Genomic DNA, 11,943 nt, shown 5'->3' on the forward strand with positions numbered 1-11,943 from the left:
CAAAGACCAGAGACAGAAAGGGCCCCAAAACAAAAAAAAACCCTAACCAAAAAAAACAAAAAAAAAAAAAAAAAAAAAAAAAAAAAACCTAGCAAGTGTGGTCTGGAGAAACAGCTCGGTGGTTAAGAGCACTGGCTGCTCTTGCGGAGGACCTGGTTCAGGTCCCAGTAACCTCATAGTGGCTCACAACCATCTGTAACTATAGGTTAGGATCTGACTCTCTCTCAGTCTCTGGAGGCACTAGGCATGTATGTGGTTGGTGTGTAGACATACATACAGGCAAAGCACTCATGCACATGAAAATGATGTAAACCTATATTTTTAAAAAATTGTGAACAAATGAATATGTTGGGATTTTTGTCTGTTTTAATGGGGTTTTGTTTGCTTGTTTAGTTTCAGGAACTATCCTTAAAATAAACCTAACCCAAGTGGGGGAAGGGGAGGGTTAGGTCCCAGAGGCAGCATCTGTAGAGATCAGCCATGCCTTATCCCTTCACTCACTGCTTAGCTCGGAGTCTTCTCCCATGCAAGTTTATTAATGTAAGGTCTTGCTCAGTTCTGCTGGCTGCTGTGGCTCCACCATATTCCAGTAACTTCTGCTGCCAGGGGCCACCAGAATCCCATCTCAGCACATCTCTATACTGAACCTGAAGAGAATATCTAATACTTAGAACAGTAGGCCAGGTGATGGTTGCGCACACCTTTAATCCCAGCACTCGGGAAGCAGAGGCAGGCAGATTTCTGTAAGTTTGAGGCCAGCCTGGTCTACATAGCTAGTTCGAGGACAGCCAGGGCTATTACACAGAGAAACCCCAGTTTGTAGCCAGTGAAACAAAAGTACTGGTGACCAAGTCTTAGGCTTGTCATTGGAAACAGGCGGTTTTGTGGGATTGAGTTCTCAATCTCTGGGATCTGAATCGAATTAAGAAGTGCCTAGCTAGTCATTCAAAGTATCACTTGTTTGCTTGGCGAATGAGAAAAGAACTTCACGTGCCTACTGTCATGTGCTTGTTGATTATTTGGTGATGTGGTAAGGTAAGCTTCCTGTGCCCTTATACCTACTGTCTTCACAGAGCTTACTTACATTAGGAGAGTTACGTGAGAGAAAAAAACAAGCAACAATGCATTCAGATAATATGACAAGGTTAAGGCATTAGAATGAAGCTTGCATGTTTGGGGTTCAGGGCCAACAGGAGATGTCTTAGTGAATAAAAGCACCCGCCAAGCTTGAAGATAGGAGTTCCATCCATGAAACCCACATGGTGGAAAGAGAACTGACTCCCACAAGTTGTCCTGTCGAGACGGTGCCATGGCATGGCGTACAAACACCCCCCCCCCCCCCCGTCCCTACACAAACTAAATAAAAATGTAATTTTTACTAAGTGTGGTGGTGCATGCCTTTAATCCTAGCACTCTGGGGTAGAGACAAGCAGATCTCTTGCATTTCGGGTCAGCCTGGTCTACATAGTGAGACCCTATCTCATAAAATTAAAAGATGAAAGGAAAAAGTAATGTTAAAATTTGTAGAATAATAGCTATTTTGATTTGGACAGGGTAGTTCAAAAATATCTCTAGTAATTGAGTAGAGACGTGCATACTAAGTAAGGTGCAGACTGCTCGAAGACCAAGGGGAGAGTGTTCTATGGAAGCATTCTGAAGGGGCTGGGGAGGTGGCTCAGCTGGCAAAGCACTGTCTACCACACATTCTTGACAATCTCGTTCAAAGCCAGGACTCACTTAAAGTTCAAAAGAGAACCAGCCACACATGCACAGCGCACACACTCACAGTAGGGAAGCTTGAAACATTCCGGATAAGTCACTTTACTGTTTTATGGCAAAGGGAATAACAAAAGTAGAGGTTTTGAGATGGCTTGTGTAAGTAAAGGCAAGGATGTAAGACGGTGAAAGCAAAGGGCAGAGCAATCTCTTGTTGGCATTGAAGGAATCTGTGTTACCAGACGAGGCCTGGACAGTGGGGGACAAAAGAAGCAGAAGGTGTGGTCCTGTCCTCAGGTTGCTCAGTCTGGTAAGAGGATGGGTGATTGACTAGATGTTTGCAGTACAGATAGATAGGTGATGTACACATGGCCAGCCCACACTGGGGGATTCAGGATATCGCCAAACAGTCGAACATCTGTGGAACACACAGTGCCACTGCTGACTGCTCTGTGGATGTTTTCATGTAATACCTGTGAAGTAGATCTCTAACCTTTTAAGATGGGGACAGTGGTTCAAAGCAGGTAACTTCTTGTGTTTTTAAGTTGCATGGGTGGGTTTTAAACTTGTAAAGTTTAAATCCAGTCTGGATTTGATTGTACTGATGCATGCTGTCACAGCTCTGCCCCTTTCCTTATCCCCTCCTGTTTCTGTAGTTTGTATTCGCATGTGTGTGATTGTCTTTCCTTGGAAGACTACATAAATCTTTCTGAGTGTGTATTCTCAGTGTCTCCTTAGAATGCATCTTGCACCAAGTCATCAGTGTGTAATTTTTGAATAAATAATTAAGCTTTCCTGCTTATTCAAGTATGTTTATTAGCCAGAAGTTAACAAAGAATTTGACTTCTGTCTTTCCTTAAAAATATCTATTTGCCTACTGATAATCTTTTTTTTTTTTTTTTTTTTTTGTACTTTGGATAAGCTTTGTAATGTTTACAATACAAGAAGTTTAGGAAGAATTTAGTAAGAAGGATGCTTTGACTAAATAGTAAGTAGCTATGTGTTCAGGATTCTACTGTTTGAACAGTTTTTGAGTTGGGAGTGGGGTAAAAAGAATATAGCCAGGATACAACTTTTGTGCAGCCCTGATAGTTCATGCCTTTAATCCCAGCATTGGGGAAGCAGTGGGATCTATACAGTAAGACCCTGTATTCCCCCCCTCTCCCCCAAAAAAAGCACAGTAGTGTTACCATTTATCTATAAACTCAGAACTTTAGAGGCTGAGGCTGGAGGGTGGCAAGTTCAAGACCATCCTGGGCTACCTAACTAGACCTTGTTAAAACAAAATGAAGAAGGATTTTTAGGAGACAGTGCACTGGAGGTTGGCTTCTGTGTAAAGTATGGAAGTACAGAATTCGGTATCTTGTCACTTGTGTAAAAGTACATGTTAGTTTTTAAATCTGGACGACTGTTTGCCCTTGGCACAGTCAAGGGGTTTTCACTGTGTGTCTCTGAGTACTTCCTTTCCACACCTAAGGAAGTGGTAAGTATTGAATGCTTCTATAAATCATTGAAAAATTTGTTGACTGCGCAAAGAAAAATTGTAATAAATGTGTTTTGTTTTTAATTCTGTACTTGTTATTTAATCCTGATCCCCTGTAGCTTTTTACCTGCGCCCACTCAGCTATCTCAGGACCAACTTGAAGCTGAAGAAAGAGCAAGATCTCAGAGATCACGGCAGACCTCTTTGGTCTCTTCACGAAGGGAGCCTCCCCCGTACGGGTACCGGAAAGGCTGGATTCCTCGCTTGTTAGAGGTAAATCGGGCTAAACATTAAACCTTTTTCTTTTTCCCAATATTCTCATCCCTTCAAGTATTCCTTCATTTCCTAACCATGCTCTGACATTCTGAATGAACAACATCATTTTTGTACCCAGTTACTGTTGGTTTTGATTTTTAAGATTCTTTTATATGTGTGGGTGTTTGCCTGTATATGTGTACCACATGCATAGAGTGCCCTTGAAAGTCAGAAGAGGGCCTTGTATCCCATGGACCTGGAGTTACAGGTGGTTGTGAGCCACCATTTGGGTCCAGGGACCCAAACCTGAGTTCTCTGCAAAGAGCAGCCAGCACTCTATCAAGCCGCCTCTCCAGCCCCTTGTAGCACTTTCTGCATGGTTTTGGTGTCTGCCTTATAGATGAGGTCGATTCCTTTTTTTCAGTCCACTTCCAGGTGTGTTTATAGTGTCTTTGAATAGAAACACTGCTTAACATCTTCCCCGAAGCTGTCTGCACTGTGTCTCCGTGTTTGCCATGCCTCTGCCCACCCTGTTAGGTACAGAAAATGAGCACCTACGAAGACCCTCCCTGCCTTGCTCCAACATAGCCCTGGGTGTCTGTTGTTTGGGAGTTTGTTTTGTTTGTTTCTGTTTTCAGCTGGTCTTTATGAATTCTGCTATTGAAGGCTAGCCTTGCTGTTTTTAGTAAAGGATTTTGTTCTTGGTTTTGTCCTCTCTGGAATTGGTGAGATGCACACTAAGATAGTTTTCCAAGAGACTAGAATACCTTCCTTCCTGTCTGGAGCCGGACGGTGGTGGCTTGCCTGGTAGAATTTTAGCTACTGCCCCTTCTGAGAGGTTATAGATGTGCTTTGGGGGGCCTTTCCCTGGTTTACAGAGTGGGGAGAGCAGACATCGTTTCCACACATGGGAGCCTTTGGGTGTTATGATCTGGTGGCTGGTGGCTTTGATAGTCTTAATTGATTATCAAAGGTTTCGTATGTCCTGGTGCATCAGAGCAGTTCATTTGGAAATGAAACTGAACCGGCCAGCTAATCTGAAAATGCCGGGGATGCTTCGAGGGGAGTGACTGTTCTGGGAAGAAGGCATTTTGTTCTAGCTTTCAGAGCAAAAGCTGTGATTTTCTGCCAGGCTTAATGACCACATAATGCTAGAGCTACAGTTCTGAAGTGCTGATTATAGTTGAAGAACTCCAACAAATCTGAGCATGTGTCAAATTGATGGTCTGGGTACAGGAAACACTTTTCTTAGGAAGACTTTATTTCTGCCTAACTTACAAGAAAATATCTCTTCTCACTTTATTCTATTGGTTTTCAAAAATTTCAACCCTCTCCAGGCATATTGTGCCTCGGAATTCACATCAAAGATCTAATGAAATAGCATGTGAGAAAAAAAATCTTATAAAAGTGAATTTATTTTTGAATAAATACTATCTTATCGATGAATTTCAGTGTTTTTGCTAACATTCTTGGTAATATGCGTTGAGTATACCTTATGTAATAAATATACTTAGGACCAAAAGTAGTTCAAGTTTCAGGGGTTTGTTGTTGGTTTTGGGGTTTTGGGGGGTATTTACTGATTTAAAACAATTGGGGCAGCCAGACTTAGTGGTCTATACCTTTAAGCCCAGCATTTGGTAGGTAGAGGATCTCTATGAGTTAGAAGCCAGTAAAGTCTACATAGTGAGACCCTTTCCTGAGGGGATTAATTTCTAAATCAATGTGGAGCAGGGGGATATGCCATTGCTCAGAAATTGTTGATTTTTGTTTCATTTTCTTGTTGTTTTAACTAAAAGAAATGTATTTCAAAAGACGAAGCTTGTCTATACCTGGTGAGATTAACTCTGTGGGTAAGGGCACTTGCTCTGTGAGCATGAGGAAGTAAATTTGAATCCCTCAGCACTCAGACAGAGCTGTCGTCCCAGCATTTGGGGGACAGAGGCAGGTGGATTCCAAGAGCTTCCAGCCAGCCTAGCAGAAAAAGTTTCTGGGGCCAGTGAGAGGCCCCGTCTCAAGGCCATAGTGTGCAGAGTGGTAGAAGTAGACACCTAGTAGCCTATTCTGGCCTCTGTGCACATGGGCGCATGCCCTGTACACTGGAGTGTACATCACAGAGTCCAGTTTCCTGGGTCTGCATTCTGCATATGTGCTAGCTATGAGATCTTGAGGAGTCTTTTTTATGAGGACGGTCTCACTGTGTAGCCCTGGCTAGCCTAAAACTTGTTGGTCTCAAACTCGAGATACCCTCCCTCCTCTGCCTCCCGAGGGCTGGGATTAAAGGGGTGTCCCACCTCCCAGTACATTTGCTATTTGTGAACCTGCTCAAGTGTAAGTTAGACTTGATCTACAGAGGCTTTTAGAAATGCTCAACATAGACAAATTATCGGCAGAACACTGTTCTGCTTTAAAACTTGTAGATCTCATTGTTTGAACGATATGTAATCACTGTTAGCGATGTGAGCCTGGCTGGAGGCGTATGTGTCATCCCAGTTGAAATAGGATCACTTTTGCTCAGGAGTTGGGGGTCATCCTAGCTAGCATAGCAGAACTGGCTTTCTAAAACTCACCTTCTATGGTCCATAAGTTTCATTCCTCAAATTTGTAAGATAAGGACCTCAAAGCAGCTGGTTCAGGTGGGCTAGAATTTGGAAACCCATGGCCATTAAAGCCATTTCAAGCCGGTGACTTTGGTTTCTTGTCTCATGGATTCAAGATGAAATCTACAGACCATAGAGGGTGAGTTTAGAAGTATTTATTGTAGAGCTCTTAGAGAAGGCAGAACTAGCTGCTGAGCAGGAGGGGTCTTGTAGCTAATAAGGCTTTATTATTGGATAGAGGTGTGAGCTGGTCAGTCCAGTTTCCACCCCAACATGTCCAGAGTGTGGTTTCCAAGAAAGGAGCTCTCCGTTAGGGAAGGGAGCAGAAGTAAGGAACAACCTGACTTCTCTTCTAGCACCTTTGGCCTCTGGCAAGGATGAAGTTGCTGACAGGCCAGGGACGTTTCCAACTTTTAGTCACAAGAAAAAGAAAACTTGACTTTGCAGGTTCTTTTGGGTTTTGGGGTCCCCCCCAAAAAAAAAAGTCATAGCCAGATTCTATACCCTGATGTTACCACAAGGACGTGGCTAGGGTCAATCCAAGAGAAAAACATGGTGACTCATTCTGGGTCCATTCTGTCTTATCTCATATAGCAGTGAATAAATCACATGTTAACAGAATCTGATTCTAAGAGCATTTCTTGGCATTTCTCCTAGGTTTAGCTCCGCCTGATGCTGTATGTATATTACTGTGTATAATACTAAAACTAGTCTTTGGTTTATACTAAAATTTTTGTTATTTTATTCTAGCCTCTTAACATAAAATGCATATTCCTTGAGACACAGGGTAGATGGCTCCTCCGTGGCTTATTTGTCCAAGTAACCTTAGCATCATTTCCTCTGTCCTCCAAAAGTGAATAGTCCACACTGTATTACCTGGAGAGTTAAGACCACTTGGTGCCTTTGCAAGACGACCCAATTCAGTTTCCTGCACCCCTTCAGGGTGCTCACAACTCCATGTAACTAACTCTAGCTTGGAGAATCTGACCCCCTCTGCTGGCACCTGCACACACGTCACAGACAGACAGACAGACACACACACACCCCTTACTAAAAAAGAAAAAGAAAATGCTTCCCTAAGATCTCTGTTTTCTTGTCACAGAGGCTTTCCCTTGTGTGATCTTTTTACACCGGCTGTCACACATAGCCACTCTACTGAAAGTACAGGCCTCTTCCTAGGACCTGTCCAGTCTTCACGGTGTTTGTGTCCATCCCTTTGCCCGCTAGCTAAACGTAAACTGCACCGAGATACAAAGCTTGGCTCTGCTCACTGCTGTCCCTCTGACCTAGCAGATTCCATAGCTTGAATGAATTGCTGCTTACTACTAAATAGTCTTTTCACTTCTTCTCTCATAATATACAGGATTTTGGAGATGGAGGTGCTTTCCCAGAAATCCATGTGGCCCAGTATCCCTTGGATATGGGGCGAAAGAAAAAAATGTCGAATGCACTGGCCATACAGGTGGATCCTGAAGGGAAAATCAAATATGATGCTATCGCTCGACAGGGGCAGTCCAAAGACAAGGTAATCTCTCACTGGCTTTGTTTATTTGCTTTGTTCTTGTTGATAAATATTTTGTGAAGTTTTATTACATTTTGTGGAAATGATAAATCACTTGCCATTTTGGGTTATGTACAAATAGTGGTGAAGCTGGAGCTGGAGTGGTGGCTCGCTGATTAAGAACACTTGTTCTTATAGAGGACCTGAGTTCAATTCCCAGCACATGAAACCTCTAGTTCCAGGGGTTCTGATGCCCTCTTCTGTACTCCAAGGCACCATGCATGCACCTGATACACATACATATATGAGCAAAACATTCATGCACATAAATAAATCTTAAAAGACAGCAGTGAAGTTGGGGTCTGATGGTAGTTAGTGTGCTCAGGTCCTGAGTTTGAGTCCAGCAGCAAAATAAAATCACTATAAAATATATAACTGTAAAACATACTTAGATTAACTTTGTAACCAACAGTGACATTGTGCCTTGAAATTGTTCACAAATTGATAATAGCTGCTCTTCCCTTTAGAACAGTCCACCATGCATAGCCCAGGCTGGCCTCGAACTCAGATATCTTCGGCTTTCGCCCTCCCAGTTCTGTAGGCCGCACCCAGCAGTGATATTTTTCCTACTTAGGTTTTGTTTGTTTTTATATTTCAGAAAGTTATCTTGTATCCCAAAAGTGCTACCAAACTTGCAAAGTCAAAATCCCATAAGACTTGTAAGAAAAATCAGCTTTGTTTTTGGTCTTGTAAGGGATGGCACCCGAGGCCTCATGCATGCTAGGCAAGTGTTGTGTACTGAACTGTGCCTCCAGCCCCAAGTCAGCTATTACTTTTGTCTGTATACAGAATCCCCTCCATATGCCTGAGGAATATTTACACAGATGCTGGATTTCTTTTCTTTTTGTGGGTGGAACTAACGATACAACCCAGAATGTTTGTGTGTATGCCAAGTCTAGGCTCCACCACTAAGCTACAGCCCCAATTTTTTTGTTTTGTTTTGTTTTTTGAGACAGGGTTTTTTTTGTGTAACAGCTCTGGCTGTCCTGGAACTCACTGTAGACCAGGTTGGCCTCAGGCTTACAGAAATCCACCTGCTCCTGCCTCCTAAGTGCTGGGATTAGGGTGTGTGCCACTGAAGTGTTAGCCCAGTTAAACAAAAAATCGGGAGTCAGATATCGGGGTAAGAACCTGCAAGATCAGAGAAGCAGGGAGCAGCCTCTGGTCCTACCTCTCAGCTCTGCCTTACTACTTACTGTCTCCTCTCTGTCTATAGTCTCCCAACCTCTACAGTCAGCTAGCTCCACCCTCTGACTCCAGGCAAGCTTTATTTGTCAGAGCAATCTTGCCACAAAACTGGCCACCACCACTACTTTCTTATTTAAATAGTTCATCTGGATATCACACAGACTCATGCTACTCAAATTTAGTATCTTAAAAGGTAATCCCAAAACCCAAAATAAAGTTTAAAACAATGTCATCATAATGTGGCTACACTCAGCTGAAGAACTGTTTTGGAGCCTCGCTTTGTTCTGTTTCTTTTGTGAGTGGTACTTGAGAGGAACAGGTTGCCTTGGGATTGATGACTTTCTTCAGTGCCTCGTTCACCTCTCCTGGACTCCAGTTTGACCCTCTAAAGCAGTGCTTCTCAACTTGTGGGTCACGGCACCTTTGGAGTCGGATATCAGATTTCCTGCCTATCAGATATTTATAGTACGATTCATACAGTAGCAACATTGCAGTTATGGAGTAGCAGTGAAATGGTGTTGCACACCTTTGATCCCAGCAGTCAGGAGGCAGAGGCAGGCGGATCTCTGAGTTCAAAGCCAGCCTGGACTACTGAGTGAGTTCCAGGATAGCCAGGGCTACACAGAGAAATCCTCTCTCCAGAAACCAAAAAAGGAAAGAATGTAAATAACTTTATGGTTGGGGGTTTCCGCAACATGAGGAACTGTATTAAAGGGTCTCAGTGTCAGGAGGGTTGAGAACCACTGCTGTAAAGTCACACCCATTGTCCATTGTTCCTCCACTGGGGCTACTGGGCTTTAGAAAAATACAGTCATTCAAATTTTTATCCCATTGTACATTTGTTCCTGTCTACCCTGTCCGGTTGAGAACATGTGACTCTCCCATCTGTTGAGTACAGGGATGGAAGAAAATGCCCTCTGTTTATCCTGTACTTGTCTTTTCCTGTGTCACCTCACTGGGGCACTAGGCATTTTGTCTTTCGCCTGTTTTGTTCTTCCAGGTTACTTGTGGTTGGCATTTGAGTATACTTGCTTTTCTTATCTTTTAAAAGAAAATATCCCGTCTTCCAAGCTCCCTCTAGATACCACTAAACCTCCTCTCTTCTTTTCTCTGCACTGTCCTCAGTTCCTGCCAGTGCTCATGCTCCAGTTCTCTGCTGCACTCCCTTCCCACTCAGCTCAGTGCTCATCTCAGCTGCTTCGCCAGGTGGCTCCGTTCCATAGGAGCGCATTCTCTATGTTCTAATATGATTTGTTTCTGTGACTGCCCTTGGCCCCTCACAGGCTGTCAATTGTTAAAATCTGTGTCCTGTTCAGTTTTCTTTGCCCTTTTATATTACTGTGTATAAGATGCATCTATCTAGAGTCTGTTATACTTAATCAAATCCAAATCTCAATGCATAATTTGTAAAAGAGGACAAGAGGGCTGAGGACTGACCCCAGGGCTTGTGCTTACTAAGCCCTCTACCACTGAGCTATATCCCAAACATATACCTGATTATATGTTTGAATTCCATCAATGTCTTCCTGATCACCTCTGCCAAAAGCCTGGAAGTTCTGTTCCTTGTTTTATATACATACATATCTAATACATATATATTTGTTATGCAGGTAGAACTGGGCATAGTGGTGCACACATGTTGTGCCAGCAGTTGTAAGGGTAAGACAGGAGAGTTACAGGAGAGGTCAGTGTCTCTGTTAAAAAGAAAGAAAAAAAAATTGGAATTTGAGGCTGACACGATGGCTCAGCAGGTCAAGGCACTTGCTGCACTTGCTACCAAGCCTGACACCTCACAGGGAGAGAATCAAGTCCTGAAAGTTGTGCTCTGACCCACAAATATGCACATAAAGTAAATAAAATAAAAAATAAATACTTTATAGGTAGTCTGTTCTGATGGTAGAAGAAACCTGTGGAGAGCCACGTGTGCTGATGCATGTCTTTAATCCTGGCAGAAGCAGGCAGATCTCTTGAGTTCAAGGCCAACTGGAGCTACATAGAGAGATCCTGTCTCAAAAAACAAAACAACAAAAAGACACCTGGTCTCCCTTGCTTTTTCTGATATTTTATTTGCCTGGGGTAGTAGCTTTAACTGTAGTGATGTATGTCTTTCTAGATTCTGTTATGGATTAAATTGTTAAAACTTGGGGTTTCAGTATGTGGCCAAAGAAGGTTTCCAAAACATCATCCTTTGCATAATAAAGGCCTTTATTTATACTGAAGCCACTAAAGCTGAACCCAGAGCTGGTCATTTAGAAAGATAACTCTTAGGTCCATACAACACTTTTGGTTTTTGCTTTGTCTTGTTTTTAAGCTAAAAGTGGATGGATTACTCTAGAATTCATTGAATGACTTAGCTTTGGTTGAGTGGCTGTCATCCATTGACCTCCTAAGGGGGTGCTTCTTGATAGTTCAGAACTGTCTGGAGAATTGCACTGTGTGCAGCGTGGCTGGTGCTACCTGTTGGATGCCAGCAGTGCCCTGGCTACCACTGTGGTCTGAACCAGAACATCCTGCTCATGTACAGAGCCTTTGGAGGGAAGCCAAAGGAGCAATAGTTCCCTGCTTAGAAAACTGTGGGCTTTCTGTTGTAGGAGAAAGAGACTACTTTCTGTACAAAATGGATTGTTAAAATTGATCATCATTCAGGAGACTGGTGTGCAGAGACCAAGAATGAAAACAGTCTGTTTGATTTTGAGTTTGTATTGTAGTATAGCATAGGTTTCCGATTTATTCTAGAGGAAACTAGTATTCTTTGGAACAAGGGAGTGCTCATTGAAATATTAATAGTGAAAGAGCAAGGCCATAAATGTTAGTGGTAGGTAGAAGAAGGGAAAAAAGACTTCATGTTTGAGGAAAGTCTACATGTAAAAGTACAATGCATAAGACATTGATAAGGAAAGAAAAGAGACATTCATAGGGCTGAAATATTTCTTGGGCTACATTTCGATAGAACTTTAAGATGGTGGCGCACGCTTTTAATCCCAGCGCATGGGAAGCAGAGACAGGTGAGTTTGAGACCAACCTGGTCTACAGAGTGCGTTTCAGGACAGGCTCCAAAGCTACAGAGAAACCCTGTCTCAAAAATCAAAGAAAAGGAAGGAAGGAAGGAAGGAAGGGAGGGAGGGAGGGAGGGAGGGAGGGAG

General features: G+C 42.9%; 1 protein-coding gene across 1 annotated transcript in view; it reads left to right on the forward strand.

Moving 5' to 3' along the window:
* Positions 1-11,943, forward strand: part of Snw1 (SNW domain containing 1) — a 31,541-nt gene that overhangs the window by 2,324 nt on the left and 17,274 nt on the right. Inside the window, exons 2-3 of the mRNA XM_050152375.1 lie at positions 3,319-3,472; positions 7,415-7,576. Of these exons, the coding sequence (XP_050008332.1) occupies positions 3,319-3,472; positions 7,415-7,576 (316 nt within the window). The remainder of the gene's footprint in view (positions 1-3,318; positions 3,473-7,414; positions 7,577-11,943) is intronic.

The sequence above is a fragment of the Alexandromys fortis genome, unplaced genomic scaffold, assembly GCF_014885135.2.
Source record: "Alexandromys fortis isolate MF-2015 unplaced genomic scaffold, M_Fortis_MF-2015_v1.1 scaffold_47, whole genome shotgun sequence".
NCBI classification, from domain to species: domain Eukaryota; kingdom Metazoa; phylum Chordata; class Mammalia; order Rodentia; family Cricetidae; genus Alexandromys; species Alexandromys fortis.